This window comes from Rhipicephalus microplus, unplaced genomic scaffold (assembly GCF_043290135.1).
Source record: "Rhipicephalus microplus isolate Deutch F79 unplaced genomic scaffold, USDA_Rmic scaffold_28, whole genome shotgun sequence".
NCBI lineage: Eukaryota > Metazoa > Arthropoda > Arachnida > Ixodida > Ixodidae > Rhipicephalus > Rhipicephalus microplus.
The window spans coordinates 4,606,489-4,623,673 of NW_027464601.1; the positions used below are offsets into that span (position 1 = coordinate 4,606,489).

General features: G+C 44.2%; 1 protein-coding gene across 4 annotated transcripts in view; it reads left to right on the forward strand.

Moving 5' to 3' along the window:
- LOC142786711 (uncharacterized) overlaps window positions 1-17,185 on the forward strand; it is a 60,813-nt gene that overhangs the window by 11,870 nt on the left and 31,758 nt on the right. The window contains exons 3-5 of one of the 4 annotated variants that reach the window (XM_075884348.1): window positions 15,002-15,085; window positions 15,802-15,903; window positions 16,436-16,680. In XM_075884348.1, the coding sequence (XP_075740463.1) occupies window positions 15,002-15,085; window positions 15,802-15,903; window positions 16,436-16,624 (375 nt within the window). In that variant the 3' untranslated portion in view covers window positions 16,625-16,680. Of the gene's footprint in view, window positions 1-15,001; window positions 15,086-15,801; window positions 15,904-16,435; window positions 16,681-17,185 lie in introns of those variants that run through there. The other 3 variants (XM_075884349.1, XM_075884346.1, XM_075884347.1) reach the window with 3 other exon arrangements.

Consider the following 17,185-nt stretch of genomic DNA (forward strand, 5'->3'; position numbering starts at 1 on the left):
AAATGTTAAGAAGGGCTATAGTAGTCTCATGGCCGGACACCGTAAAGAATGTAGGTGCAGTCCTAGGTTTCATAAAACACTGTTTATGAAAAAAAGCAAGCAAAAAAAAGGATTTTAGAACTTTTTAATAGAAAGGCCAAGGATCAATGCATCAGTACACCTTCACTTAACTTTTCCTCAAAAGAGTATTCTTTTCTTGGTTAACATTATATTGTCATGGTCACACATGTGTTGTTGCAGATGAGCCCTGTTCTTGTGCTCAGTATAAAAACCCTCGTAGCACCTTCAATTAAATTCAGTTAACAGCGTTCTTTCCTGTACTTTTTGTGATAAGATTTTGGTATAGATAGAATTTTATTTTCCTAAAATTTAGGTATAATGATGAGTTTTCATTGTATCACAACAAGGAGCAAATTGCATCTCAATACGGACAAAAGTCACAATTTTGAGAAATTCGTGATATTTTCTCGAATATTTCAGCAGCTTGAGAGGTCTAAAATATTTTTCCTCAAAATATACTTTTTGTGGAGAAAGTATTCACTGCTCAGATATTCATACAAAGTGCAATATTGCAATACAAATGCAAACATAGCACATTTTGGCTTGAGTCTTGGAAGCGAATGTGGCGAAAAAACTGCACTAATATCATTGAGCTTCAAATACCTTACACAAGCGCATTTACTTAACATGTAGACCGAATTTGCTTTAGAAAAAATAAGCTGTAGTTTTAAAACGAAATTTTCCACAAACAGCACACAGACGGCATTATGCCAGGAAGTTCAGAAGCCAGCCACATGAACAAAACTTTTTTCTCGCTTAAATATTCTAGCAGTTCACTGTTTTCAACGCTGTAAGTCAGCACTTTTTTCTAAAAAAATTTCAGATCTCCGCCAAAGTGGCTGGGACGTTTGACATGGAATGGTCCAGCTATATTGAAGCAAAATAACTTACACAATTAACAATAATTGTTTATCTACATGACAACACTAGAAAAAGTTGTTCAGGCATTATGACACAAACATTTTTAGCGTTGTACTGCCTGAACAACTTTTTTGATAAACTCCAAACTCACGCCGAGAAAAAGCCGCTCTATCAAGGTGGTTGTCAAAGGCTTTACGGCCGTGGACAATGTTGAAAATAAAAAAAAATTAACTCGTCAGTGCTGTCACTTCTTCTTCGTCATTACTGACACGGAAGATGTTTCGATCATCCACGTGGAGGTTCAGGAACTAGGCTTGCTCTAGGCTGGGGCTGGGGTAGACTACGCAGGGCGTCAGCGGCACCCTTTCTTCCTGTAGTAAGAGTAAATATGACTTCTCATAAAATGATGTTCGTGCTGTTTCGGCAGCACCATATATGAAGAATGTGTACTGTGTATCTTTTGAAATGGCGTGTAATTGACATTACACTGAACTCGAAGCATACAATTCATACATTCCAATAATTGCGCATGATAAAGATAAGATAGTTTCCAGCATAGAGCATATTCCCGAATTGAGGTGAAGTGTCAGACTACAGCTCAAAAATGGCACTTACGAAAGCCTGAACTCACCTAAGAATCGAATTCCTTATAGGGTAGTGAGCCAGTGTGAAAAGCAATTCCTAAAGTACAACGTTCAGAACATGTAGCATTAATCAAAACACACAAGAAAGTTACCTCGTCATGTACAAACAGTGAAGGCAGCTCTGCTTTCTCTTTTACATGAGAACAAATGTTATTGGGCGTGGCACTAGCGAAGAGGTCTGCAAAAAAAGTAAAAGATTTTCTGACTTTAATCACGCCTCTAACAATTTGAGAAATTTTGACAATTCAGCAATCAGCGCAATTCTGACTGCCTCTGTAAGTTCATCAAAAATGAACAATTTTCTCGTTCTTTCTACCGTCACAAGAAGCTCTGTCCTTGGCACCCAATCCAAATTTGACGCTATGCTTCCTATTTGCCTACTTTCTAGACGTAGGGCTTGCAACATGTATTTTGTGCACCTATTCTGGCACAGAAATTCGTCATCTATAATTCAATCATCTTAATTCATATTAATTTGATAAAAAATGTGATAGCTCGTCCAGTTTTTAAAGAGTTGCGGGCCTGCAATAGGCACCGCCTGGCACGTATGAAAGTATTTCTTTTTTAAAAATTTCTTCGAAGCTTGCTTTCAGAAAAAGCGTATGGCATATTTCGACAACCAAGTCCATCCTATGATGGCAATCACTGGCACGCTATTAGCGATAATTGACCACGGGATTTACAAACGTAACCCGTGCCTAAGTACTCAGTTAAACACAATCAAGCAAGTAGGAGCACTCGAACGACACCAACGCACGCGGACGCCGTCTACGTTGCAGCAGCCATGGCTTATGCTAGAGCTACCGCACATAGCTCCCACAGTCACGTATACTCTCTCGATTGTGTTATAACGCCGAACGTTATCGCAGATTAAAGCAAAGCACGAAAGCAGCAAACAGAAACGAGGAAAAACAACGCACGGCGATGGCCACCACAACGCGCATTTGGAAGTCTACTAGATCTTTCCCTGTTGCTGGTGACACGTGTCCTAAATATTTTAATATTTGATATTTTACCGCACGTGCTTGGATCATCGCGGCATATTAGCACCTCAAGCTATACCGTCTTTAAGCAAAAAAAAGCCATTTCGTACAGTGCGCCTCTGTACATAATTTTTTCTTTTTTTTACGGTTACACCTACAGAAGCACGTTGCACATTTGAGCATTAATAGAAATGTTATTACGACGTAGCCTGAAGAGCATCTTGAAACAATATCAACCACTTTGAGCAGTGTAGAGACAATGTGCGATCAGCAACTAGTCGCGCCCTTGGTAAGTGATCACATCACTCACTATATGAGTGATGCAGGCACTTACAGAACATCGCGCATAGCAGTGTGAACTCGTTAAGTCACACGTTTAATCGGGCATTTGTAACAGGCCCGCGAAAGCATGCTGTTGTAAATGGCTGGCAGCCTACTTCGGCAGAGCTGCTGCAGGCACGCAGATAGCACTGTATGATTACTACCAACGAAAACAGTACACTCACCGTTAACAGGCCCACGTTGTCCGTGTCCGCCGCTCTATGAATATTCCTTGACACGAGTGTCACTTCGAACACGGTGTCATGCGTGACCACCATTGAAGATGTGCCTGTTCGCTAGAACTCACACAGCGACCAAGACCCCAGACAAATGCAACGCATTTGAAAGACGGATGAGACAGAGAGAGCAACGTTGAGAGAGAGAAGGAGGAGGCACTGGCGGCGGCGCCGCAGCTGTCGACGCAGGTGTTCTGTGACGCAACTATTCGCTTATCTACACCGCCGTTGCGCGGGCAAGGCTGGCGCGGGTGAGCGGGGTGAGCGGGAAACCCGCCAAGAGGGCGCCGAAAGGCAAACGCTATGGCGCATACGGCGGGTGGTGGTTAGACGCGGAAGGCAATCGAATTGCACTTCAAGAATGACTCCTTGTAAATGGCAACTCTCCTTCCACCCAGCCACACAGCGGCTCAGGTTATTTACGAGCCTCGGGTTCTTTGAGTATTTTCACAGAATGCGACTGCAGTGGGCAAAAATTAGTGAAGCAAAACTTGCGGAAAACGACTGCACCCTGGAATGGCCAGAAGCAATAATTATTTCGTCCTCGGTGGCATTAGTGGGAGAGCATCGCTACACCTTTTTTCAGAAGAATTTCTTTTCGCACTGTCCGAGTCTGGCAATTCCGCGTATGGTGCCGCAAACACTGAAGGCGTAGTCGAAGCTGGAACAAAATAATCCACAGTCGCGGATGTTTAGAACGCTTGTCACGCACCACGAAACGTGCCGAGGTTGTTATAACAAACTTTTTGCTGACTACATGATCAGCACATAATTTCATATGGTTGCCCAATGAGCTAGCTAAGCACCTGTAGCAAAGGCAGGGCCCGTTTTTGTTAAATGTTGTTAATATAAACGATGGTTGTGCATAAGTGCAGTGACAGCTTTCCGTGTGAATTGGTCAAAACCCGCATTTTAGAGCGTAGAAGAGCCTCAGCGTACCTAATCAGCTACCACAGCAAGTTCTTAGGCAACGATGAGGTACGAGAATGTGCAGCTGTTTTCCATGTAATGAATAGTCCGTGTACATTGCGTTGACCACCGCCAATCCTTAAGCCACCTCCCATATAGACCCCCAGTCTGAACAGGTGTGGGACCTTAAACACTAAGAAGCAAAGCCCTCCCCCCTCCCCCACACACACACACGAAATTCGAGGGCGCACGGGCTGATATACACGCATGCTCATTCACAGGCGCACACACATACACGTATACACACATACGGCCACACACACACGCGACCGTAAACGCACGCATGCATGGGCGTACACATGTGCCCAGTCACGCTTAACACAAGCACAGACTCGCACACACACGCACACGCACGGAGGCACGGGTGTACACCCAATAGCGCTTACACACGAACACATGCGCAGGCTCACGCACACACACCCATACTTGGGCGAACATTATGTTCCGGTATATAATCCTTAGCAAACATGTAGCTTATAACCAACGCTAAAGAAAGCTTTCGTAACATGAATTGCAGTTAATTGCCATTACAGATGAAACGCGATTTGCTTCAGCGGGCATTCTGCTGTATTCGGAGAGCACCTTCACACATTCGTAGTCAATTAGGCTATCATTTAACGCAAGGTCCACATATTTATTCAGTAGCTACACTGCTCGACTGCCAACCAGAAGGTCGCGGGTTCGATGCCGGCGGTGGCCGTAGAATTAAGACGGAGGCAAAAAGGTAGAAGCCTGTGCACTGTGCGATATCAGCACTCATTAAAGAACACCAAATGGTCAAAATCTCTGGAGCTTTCCACTACGACGACCTTCATAATCATATGGAGGTTCTTGAGACGTAAAATCCCAAATATTATAATTTTGTGTTCTTCTTTTGCTGCATATTTCATCTGATAAATCGTCACCTACACCCTTCTCAGGCACAAAAGCACCCTTAGAGCCTATTTTAAGGTGCTATCAAGGCAAGCGCCCAAACAAAGGGTTGCTTCTTTTTTAATCGAACATTTAAGGGTGTTGAAGGGTGTTGCAAAGGGTGCTTTCTCGTAAAAGCACCATTTTTACACTCTTTGGGTTGTAAAATTTTTTACTGTGTAAGAAAAAGCTGTGTCGCACTGGTAAGGGCACTGGCTCAACCGCTGTGATGCTGGTGCGCACTGCGAAGCGCTGGAAGCACTGGAATTTTCACTGGCAAGCGCTGGTAAATATTGGAGCACGCACTGTTTCTACCAGCGCAGCGTGCACGTTATTGTAGCGTGTGCCGCGGTATGTTTCGGTGTTGTTGAATACAAAACGCTTGATTCGACGGCACGGCTAGACGATATGCTACCCTAACAAATACCGAGCATACGTAATTTTTGCGGCGGAGGTACGTATCGCAGCAATTATAATGCACCTTTTTCTCATATACACCCGCGTATACAGGTCATACTCGCATCATACGTGTATCGCTGTAATGATTCCCAATTGCAGTGTTTGTAGGCCTGAATCTGCACGCCACTCCTAGCAGACAGGAACTTGTTTTTGCTGCAAAGTTGACGAAACGCAAATGAGCTCTCTCGATCGCTTCGCATGGTTCCCTGCGAAGGCGAGAAAAAAAGCTGTCGTTCGATTCTGCCACACCGCATAAATGTATTTCTGGCCATGCTTATTATTCTGCTTACTTCAGGTAAAAGTTAGAAATGTTCCGAAGCTCAAATGCAGAATATTCAACCATCCGAACTCACCGCGTCGAGAGCAGTCTTACCCAGTGCCCGGCCAAGCGAGCATTATACCTGTCGTGCCGGCCGCGTTGATGTATATGTTACCAGCACATTTTGCTTCATTTACACACAACTGTAAAGTGTGAGAATAACTGTAAAGTATAGTTTAGACATCCATGAACCTAAATCAAGTATTTTGTCTTGTTTGGATGTTTGCACAAGGAGTGCTGACTATCGAACGTGGCGCTTTCAGCTACGCAGGCAGTCACCAAAGCTGCCGGCCGCACTTAGCCGGTACTTCTCTGAGTGATATGCAACAACACGCAATTTTCAGCTGGTAATTTGCTACGCCTTCGTGAACTGACTCCCTGGCATACGTTTTAGGTGGATCGCATTGGTATTTCTATGGGTGTTTTTTTTTTATTTTTGGTTTTCATATTACTGCATATATCTGTGCATTGGCATGCCCCGCTGTATACTGCCAGCGGAGGCCAGAAAAATGGCTGTTGATCGGCATCGCCACTCCGAAAGGGCATTTATGGCACTGATTGACCTTCCACTTACTTCAGGTACAGTTTAAGTATCAGAAATGTTGCAAAACACAAATGTAGAGACTTCAAGCATCGCAACTCTTCTGCTTCGAGAGCAGCCTTACCCAGTGCCCCATCCCAGCGAAGCCTATTCTGCTAGCCACGTCGTCCGGCGCTTTTTACTTTAAGTAGACGCATCTCTAAAGTGTTAAAATGACTGCAAAGTACAGTTTAGACATCCCTGAGTTTAAATCGACTAGTTATCCGCGTGTTTGGTGCCCGCACAAGGAGCGGCAACGATCGATGTGTCGTGCTTTCAACAACCTATAGGCTGACACCGAAAGCTTCCTTCTGAGCGCAGGTCCCGGTAGTTCTCTGACTCGTATGTAAGAACACGCAATTTTGAGTTGATAACTTGGTACGCGTTAGTGAACTAACATACTGGCATACTTTTTCAGCGGACTACATAAGTAATTTTTTTGGTGGTTTCTTAGTTGCAAGTATGTTTATAACAGCAAATATGTAACCTGGAACGTCGGATGTGTACATCTACATCGTCGCGCTTCTGCGAAAAAAAAAACAACTCAGTATTCACTCGTGTGCACGGATATCTCCCAAACAAAGCATTCAAATCATCTGTAGAAGTTGACCAGTAGCAAGTGCGAGAACCGACTATCAAAGGAAAAAAACTGTCGGCAGCAACAGCTGACAATCTGTCGCTGCTCCTCCAGCCAATTTGTGATTTTTCAGAGTTAACATATCTAGATGCTTCAAAAAACTTTGCGCTCTTGCTGGTGTCCGCACATCATTCGGTGCCCCGAAGCCGTTCGTCACTGTCGAATCAAGACACAATTGTTATTTGGAAAAGAATATCGTGTCAGTCTTGACTGTGCGACTTGTAAACATTAAGTTAAACGGCGCGTTCTTCGGATAAATAGTCATTTTACACCTCATGTGCGTGTTCTAGGGTGGCGTAGTCATTCCACTTCTGGTGCTCGACTAGACCAGACGCGGGATGGCTCGCTCCTTGCGAGGTGAACAAACGGCCGACGCTGGCCGGGATGAAGGTGTTTCGTGCCATCCACTGGGCTACCGCTTTTAAATGCGTAGCTTTTCTAAGCGAATTTCGGCGACTTTGAGGGTATCTATCTATATAGCTATCTAGCCAGCTACGACATTTAGCTCTCCTGGCCGTTTCGATAACGGTATTAATACCACACTAAATGTGGTATAATATGACTGTATGAAGAAATTATTACACTAATCACAACATAAATTCGTGACATATATGTCATGAATGTCATGATTTACTTGTCATAGTCCTGCAGCTCTTGCGGTGGTTTAATTCACATCGCATCTTGCAAAACTTGTATGATATGACAGGATTGCATGGCGAACACAACCGACAGACCCTAACATAAAAATCATGACATGCGTGTCATGTAACAACATGACTACATGTCACGCTCATGATGCGCTCGCGGCCGTTTCGCTAGCTTCACAAATACCAAATTTGGTATTACGGTACCTGAATGGATAACAAAGGTATGATACTGGTGCAAACATGATGAACACGAGATGCGTGTCATGTAACAACATGACTACAATTCACACTCATCATGCGCTCGCGGCCATTTCGCGGGCTTCTCATGTACCGTTCTCAGCATTACACGACGTGAACGCACGGCATAGTTAAATAAAATATCCAAACATGATAATTACGACATGCGTGTCATGTAACAACATGACTACATGCCACTTTTATGATGCTTTGGCGGCCGTTTCGCTGGCCTCACATATGCCAAATTTGGTATAACGTGACTCCAATGAATGACAAAGTTATGTGACTGGTGCAAACATGATAATCATGAGATGCGTGTCATGTGAGAACATGACTACATGCCACAGTCAAGTTGCCAATACATTTCGACGTCACGCGGTGCGCGTGCTTGCCGGCGTTCACTTCGCGTCATACCAGCGCTGACATGCCAGGCGCCCGTCCTGCCACATACTCGCAGGCGCATGCCGTGCTGCGGTGCTTTGACGCATGCGCATTTCAGCGCGTCCGGCGTCCCTCCATCACGAAAAGAGAGAGACGCAGTGGTGTCTGGGTAACGCATCGGTGCGAAATACAGCATGCCGCATTTCGCGCTTGTTGTCAACGGGCCGCACCGACGGATGCTGGTCGCGTCTCGCGTCAGACTATAGAGTGCTCGCGTTTTGCTGACGTAGCGCTGCTGTGCCCAACGTGCGCGCGTGTCAACGCTACGTTGGAGTATATTGGCCCCTTCATGAGGCACTCGACGCCATTTTGCTAGTTCCGCATATACCAATTTTTGTGTTACGTGACGTCAATGGATGACGAAATATATGACTGGCGCAAACATGATAATCCTGACACGCGTGTCATGGAAGAACGTGACAACATACCACGTTCATAGCATGCTCGCGGCCGTTTCGCTAGCTTCACATACACTAATTTTGGTACCACGTGACGTGAATACATGACGAAGGTAAACGACACATCCAAATGTGATAATCATGATCATAAGTTAAGTAAGGCATCATTTAACTCCCCCTCGTAACGTTGTTCTGATCTTAAAGTGACATATCAACATTTCTCATTCATGCTTCGCATATCATCGATTCCCACTGTTCATGGCATCTGCCAATTTTTACTGGTGACTTTGCCAACTGGTGAAGTTGGAACTTTGTGTTTCAGGGGCGAAGCTCTTTATACCGGCACCCGTTCATCCCTCGTAGTCATAGTCGTAGTGTGTAACGAGTGTTACATTTTGACCTCCAAGGTGGTGCCGGTGGGAGATTTCTCCTGTTCGTTGTTGAACTATGAAAAAAATTCACAGCATGCGGGTTAACTAAAAACCGAATGTTCCTGACTCTCATTCCCCATTAGCAGCAATTGGCATGTACATTGAGCACTATCTGACAAGAAACGGTTGCTACGTTATACTCGCTGGGTGTGACCTCCTGAGTTTTATAAAGGTTTAGTGAGCGTTGAGCCGCAGTGCCATGAATACAATAAACTAGTATATACCATGAATTCGAGGTGGTTAAACGTGGGAAGTAGACCCGAGGCGCAAGACGTAAGGAAGTGTGCGTGTGCCATCTCTCGTTTAGTCCTTGGAATGTCAGCTGGATGGTGGTGCCTCTATATGGGGAATATATGATGAAAAGATGCGAGATGATGGTACTAGGAGTGTTGAATAGATGGACGAACGGACACACAGACAGATGCATGGATGGACGCATCAACGGGTGCAGGGGCGGATGCATGGATGAACGCAGGGACGGACGCATGAAGAGACGCACGCACGGACGGGCAGACGGATGCATGGACGGCCACACAGATGGACGCATGGACGGACGGAAGCAAGAACGAATGGATGGACGAACGTTTCGCCCTACTCTCCATCATTCACTCCGTGGATATGCTTTCATTTTTTTCTTACGGAGACCCTTCGAAGAGGCCCTATCCAATCGAAGATTTCCGGGAACCCCTTGAATAAACCGGCATGCTCAAGGCTGTCAGTGGTATAAGTGCGTTCCAGATGAGCCATGTCTGGCTTGTAAAGTTTCGCACGCGACAGGCAAAGCACACTGGTTGGCCAAGGTGGCTAACATGTGGAAGGTGGATATTGTGAAATTATTGATCCTTGTAAGCAGGAGATTACGCTGAAGATTCACTGGGTGCCTTTCCACATCCCAGGAGAGGCTCTTCAAAAAGCTCCGAGTGAGTTTGGTGAAGTGAAGAACGTGCGTCTTGACGAGTGGCGTGTTCCTGTATTTCAGTTCGCAGAATCGACAACGCGAGTGTTACGGATGGTCCTCAATGAAGGCGTGTCAGTCGGGGAACTACCACATCTGCTCATGTTCTACAACGGTTCTGTACTTGTCGTTGTGCCTGGACGAGTGCCAGTTTACCTTGGGTGCCGAAGGCATGGGCATATTAGACGTGATTGTTAGACGCCATGCTGCACGGGGTGTCGTGCCTTTGGGCTTGTCAGGAAGGACTGTCCTAGAACGTATGGCAGCGTTATCGGCGTGTCTCCTGCTGTAGACGACAGCCATGAGAATATTATGGATTCCGACGAGGCAGAGACTGCGGCGCCAATAACGGAAGACGGTTCTGCGCAACGCGGACCAAGCGGACAACATGAGTGCTCTGGTAGTTCGCTGACAAAGCCTGAGGTCTCCGACGAGGAGATGACTAAAGACCAGAACACAGTGTAGCAACAAGAATGCGGTGACTACCATGGCTGTGACCTGTCCAAGGATAGCGCAGCGCCGACAAAGCGTCCGAGGACGGACACTACCTTGCCAAGCGAGAGGGCATCCGACTGCAAAGAGCAACGCCGCGAGCTTCCGTCGCCCAAGGCCGGTGGTCAAAATGGCAATACATCAGCAATGTCTCGATCAGCGTCTTCGTCGCAATTCCTCACTACGAAAAAGAAGTATGCGCGTGCTAAAGACATCACAGAAATCGATTATAATGATGAGTTAACGACTAAACCCGCATTGACTGAATATTATCTCGAATTATTTTCCAATTGTATACGTAAAGAAGCCACTTGTGAAAAAGCATTTCTAAGCATTTGCCGATGCTAGATCACCAAGATACAGAATGTTTAACGGTTGATATAACTGCGGGAGAGATAGTAGTAGTTATAGACCAATTGCATAACGGGAAATCTCCTAGCCCAGACGGGATAACGGCAGTATTCTAAAAGACTTTCAAGGCAGACCTAGCTACGGCTTTACAATAGGTTTTAACAGAGTCTTTTAACAAGGGTAGCCTACCACCTCCATTCAAGAAAGCACACGCTGTTCTTATCCCGAAAGTAAAGAGCCTGTAAAACAGAAATGTGTGTCTGGCTATAGGCTGATAACACTGACGAATGTTGACTACAAAGCACTAATGAAGGTTCTGGCGAAGCGGTTGCAAAGAGTAATATGTACACTGTTTGGCCCACATCAAACCTGTTGAATAAGAAGAAGATGAATTTTTATGAACATACATGTAACACGAAGCATATTGGATTTCTGTGACGCTGACTTCAGAAGAGTTGCAATGTTTCAAATTGATCTAGCGAAGGGTTTTTATCTAGTTTGTCATAGCATTTGTTTAAATTGTTAGAACATGTCGGCGTTGGCTCTGTGATACTGAAGGGTGTTGAGATGGCTTACGACTATTGTTCAACCAAGTAGATTGTGAAGCGCGAGCTAACTAGAAAAAACATAGTATGTTGATCTGTAAGGCAAAGATGCCCATTTTCGCCTTTATTATTTGCTTTGTACTTGGAACCTCTGTGTGTGGCCATTACAAAAATTCAAATATACAGGGTTTTTATTTAGCTGCGTGTAAGGTGAAGAATCGGCATATGCCGATGATGTTGCAATATTTCGTACCAATAAGGATAGCATACTCTCCTCCATGAGCAATGTACAAAGGTTCTGCGAGGCTACTAGTAGCATTGTAAACATAGACAAGTGTGTTGGGGCTGTGGCATGGAAATCGGGAAACGTACTAAACGGTGTATGAACAGATGCAATGGTTATGCAAGCCTAACAAATACCTCGGTGTTCCGCTTGGCCAGTATAAGGACAACGATAATATGTGGGCCAAAAAAACCAAAGGGCTATCTGTTCTGACACAGAGACGAGGAGGCCGTGATCTGTCCGTCTCGCTCGCGCGACAATATGCAACGTCCTCTTAGTATCGCGGCTGGCTTACTTGCTGCAAGTATTGTAGGGCTCCAGGATCAATACTAAGAGGATTCATAGGCTTCTTGCTGTTTGCGTGTGGCAATCCCAGTACGAACAGACAAGCCGCAACAACCTTTTCTTAAGACTAAAAAGAGGTAATTTAGCCTTGCCACACTTACTTTTGAGGCAGATTGTATCAAGGTTTCTGTTTCTACGAGATCAATACGATCCGTTTTTACGTACATTCCTTCAAATCAGGCTAGCATCGACATTGCTGAACTTTATAGTTACCTCGAATAATGAATTCCGTTATGGTCTGAGTAGCTTTCTTCGAGAAGTTGTTGCGGCTTTTTGATTTCTTAGTGCTAGATTTATTTTGGAGTACTTATTGAATGTCACTCGAAAGTGTTTGTCGAGAGATTACAATGAAACTGTTTTTCCTGTTTCTTCGTATCGTACCATGTATAATGAAAGCCAAGGAGAAGATGTTTTGAAAAAAGTTACAAAGATAATCGTACCGGCTGGAGTTAAAGCGCTCTTTTATAAGCTGCACACGAGTATGCTGCTGGTTAAAACGTGGCTTGAACAAAGAGGCAATTTTTTATCGTAGGCATCCGACTGCTTATTGTGCCGAAAGCCTGAGTCGGTAGAGCATGTTTTATTGATTGCTGGGACGCACTTTTGTTTCGGGGTGTTCTACAGAGAACACTTAAAAAATATTTACCTCTCACCTCACAAGAGATTTGATTTTAAGCAATGAAACCTGGCCTAATAAAATACGATATGTTCTTTCCCCTTGGCGCACACAGCATATGCCTAAGTCGCATAGCAGTCAGACATTGTGATTCAGACGCGCGGCCAGTACGTATTTATTTTGTTGAACTTATTTGCAAGTTGCGAGAAGTTTTTCCAAAATTTTGCTACAATGATGAACTGCTAAATGTTATAGATGAATATAGGAGGCGTTTTATTTTTATTTTTTATTTTTAGTGTGATTGCGCACTATTTTACTTACATATTTATTTATATATGGCGAATAGGCGCCGCCGTTTTAACCCTGTGAGGCCATTTTGCGCCGAGTATTGGGACGCTGCCGCTACAGCGTCTCAGTACTTGCGCTGGGAGGCGCTGGTACCAGTGCCATACTGGGCACATATTCAGGAATGGCGCTGGGCGCTCGTACAATGTGGCGCTGGTTTTTGCAATAGGCGAGTGGCGCCGGCGCTTGTAACTTGACCTACTTACCTTAGGCAGGCATAACCTAGCACCGATGGCACAGCGGGGCTTGAAGCCGGGACCGCTGGGCGCCAGCCCAGTATTCAACCACTGAGCTACAACGGCGCTTGTTACTGGTTTTCAAACTTGCCTTGGGCCGGCTTGATGTCCAGAAAGCAGTCGCGTTAATGCGACTTATAAAGCGTTTTACAACAGCGAAAGAACTACCATGCAGTCGTCGTACAATGCAAATAGTGTAACGAGTGCGCCGTCCAATGCTACAAACCATCACAAAAGCTTCTTTTTGTTCTCTCATTAACTGTGGCGCATGCCCACTCCAGTCCCAATTCCTCATCCTCATCAGCCACTGCATGGACAATTGGCACAAAATTCCTTTCAAGTATTTAGCAGATACCACGCTACTCAAAAATGATGAAAATAGCATAGCGAATACCAGCCTACTACCTATAGGTTCATTATGAATGCCCTATTGTGTACCAAGCAAGTGTCCTTGCAGTAGTTACCCAGTGAGTGTTTTCAAAAAGCTCTGAAACGCCGCTCTTCAATAGCTTTCGCTGTGACGGTGCTGTGCCTACCGTGCATGGCTGGCGTTTTCAATCTCTACGATAGGCTGTTGGTCCCATGCTTAGTGGCGAAGATTAACCTAAAGCATACCTTTGAGCAGAATATAATTGCACGATTAAGTTTTATGTTTAAAATAGTTAAATTGTTGAAATGGCACAAATAAATGATGTCATGTATGTGCTTTCGTCAAAAATCAATAAAATTGTTAAAATATCCCAAGTACCGTGCTAACGTGACCTCGCTTAGTTAGACACAACGCCATTCAAGTATAATGTGTAATATCATACACGTTCTCGAAAGTTCATATTACTAGTCACCAGCAACCTATCATGCAAAACTCATATAGACCACATACCCCCCGAGGCCCCTCACACGCAGAATAGTTTCACCAGAAGTTTTCGCAAGCGCCACTATATCTAACATACTAGGATGAAAACCAGCTCGGCTTCGGGGACACTGAATAAGTAGCGAAGCGGTTGTCGTTTCCTTCGTCGAGATAACGCACGTCCATGTTTCGCAAATCTTTCAGACACTATACCGCTGCTCTTCATTGAACACTCTTGGTAAAACTTCCTGGTGGCAGTACAGTCACCATCTTTCATAACCGCAAAGTATCACGTGGCAGCACTGTGACTATAGTTTTTCTGTTGTATTTTTTCTTCTTAGTGGAAGTTGTTTGTAGTAGAATGTACACTATTTACGTGACACGTACCCATTTATGATCGTGAAAATCTTCTTACAGGACACACAAAGCTTTCTGGCATACATATGCCTTCTTTTTTGATGGGGCAGTGGTCAGTAGTGAGATATACCTATGTCTGACGCATATCCATTTAGGTTTACAGCAAGTTTTACCGCAGATCACAGAAACGAAACGCTCATCTAAAAGCAGCTTCATAGTAAAAGAATCCTTAATCAATACACCTTTATTAGGCCACCTCAGTATGGGAATGCACATATGAATACCAAATAAAGTTGCTGGAAAAATTCAATATTGCTTTGTCGGTTTCATAATAAAAAACCAACGACGAACAGTCAGTGGTAGAAACATGAAAGCTATCCTACACCTTCCGTCGCTAATATACCGCAAAACCATGTCTTCTTGGTCTCTTCCACCAAATGTGTGGCCAGATATCATACTAGTAACCTTTATGTCTTTTGCAACCTCCATAGATTGCATCTGGAATCGGCCATCACGAAAAAGTAAACATTCTGCTTAGAGACGCTGTCGCTTCTTCAAAACGATTCGTCTCCCAAGTAAGCAAAAATTGAAACCATTTCGCACTACTTATAAATACTAAAATTCATTTATTGAATACCGGACTTCACAAGTTTATTTTTAAGAATTTTGATTCAGATTTTTTGTTGCATCTAATTTATTGCCTCATTTATAAGTTATGCCATCTATTATCGCTTTTTTATTTCTAAAGCAAGCCTCGTATGCTAAGGCATGCATCTTTTGATTATGCTGATCGTGTTTTCGTTTTGTGACCTGTTACTTTTTTGCGCATTGTGTTTTTATGCTATATGTCTTCTCACAGTTTATTGATCGAGCTGGTTTTAAAAACACTTTCCGAAGTATTCACTATTTTTTTTGCTCCATTCCAGCAGTTTAGCCTTCTGCAATGTGCTCAAATGTTTGAAATGCATCATTGTTTTACACCGCACTGCACTGCACTGAAAGACTACAAATGATGTACCTTCAAACCAAAGTGGACATCTGGGCAGGTTGCTACTCCATGGTTAACAATGGTAATGGCGCGATAAAAACGAGGAAAGAAAGAAGACACACACAAATACTTAGCGCTTCGTTTTTTATGTCCTATTACCGTTCGTAATCTCTTCATACCTTTTTTGGTTTGACTGTCGAGGGTTCACTCCAATAGAGTGAACAAAGTGCCTACAAGCACACATTTTGTTTTAAATAAAACAACCTTTACAAAAACACCGCTCACTTTTCTTGTGTTTTTCAGACCTCCATTGTCACTCCCTGTCGTTTTCCATGTATGTTAAAATATGACGAATATTCTGACAGCATTATGATAAGATATGATCCAGATGGAACACTTTGCGGCGTAAGTACAAAGATCCACTGTGTTTTTAAATTAATGGTATTTATTTTGCGGCTTCAGAAAATAAAGGACTGCTTGTTTACTCACATGGGCAGCAAGAATATTGGGATTTTGGTTCAAAGCACACGTTTGTACAACGTTGAAGCAGCTAGAAGCTTCCTTAAACTTTATGGCTTTATCATGAACTCTTGAAACACCTTTTAATAGTCTATGCATCTCCGGTGCACAATGTTCTATTCAAGATACAGAGTAATTGTACATAATTTTCAATTGAGATTATCTCACCTTGCATTCGGATGTACTCTCTATTTGGTAAGTTTAACATTGATGCATAATAATCACCCTATTTTCTCCGTAACATTTGCAAAAACCAAGAAACAAATAATGAGGCACGCCTTTGTGGAGAACTCCGGAAATTTTCAGTATATTGTGTTTCTTATCGTTCTCTGCCACCCACAGTATATGTAGCTGTAGCATTTCAGCTGGAAACGTCAAGCTTTGAGTGGTTGTTGATGATGAAAACATTTATTTACAGAATGGAGTACTGACGCTTTGGCTCTCAATTAGGGGAGTCAATTCGCATCAGCTGAGGCCCGGGCATGCTCACACAAGGCCTGTTGGGCCATCACATCCATGCAGTCAAGCAACGCCACCTCCCACTTTTCTAGGAAGAGTTGTAAAAAAGGCATGGTTTGGAGGTTTTTTGCAGACCCACCCCATGTAGGAAGTGCCACAGCAGTTTTTACAATAAAGCGGGGTCGCAGTGCTCCAGGATTGCCACGCACAGTATCATTTTGTTGTAGAGGCGAAGAAGGAATCACTCCCTCGCCTATGTGAGGCCCTTAGAAGGCTTTGGATAGAAGGAGTGGCCAGATTGGTAATATTGAAAGATCTCCTCAAAGGTGTAGGCAGGATTGAGTTCCAAGTCCGGATCGGTAAGAAATTAGGAGAGTTCCCGCAGAGTTAGCGTGCGTGCACTGAAATCCGCCACCTCATTGCCGTCTAGACCTGTGTGAGCCGTAGGCCATCAGATACTTCGGCACGCGGAGGCTGTTTGGTAGCCGCTGTTTGGCAGAATTTTGTAGGCCAAGTTGAGAACGTAGCTCTGTTCAACATTCTGGCAGGCACCCCTTGAGTCGGTGATACTCTCGAGTCCTTGTCGGTGGGACCATGTGCGATGGCTAACTCCATCACGTGCGTGACGTAATCTGCATAAAAATCTAGTTCAGTTAGTGCGGTGCTCTGGTGGACGACCATGGCCATATAGGAATCCCTGTGGTGTGAA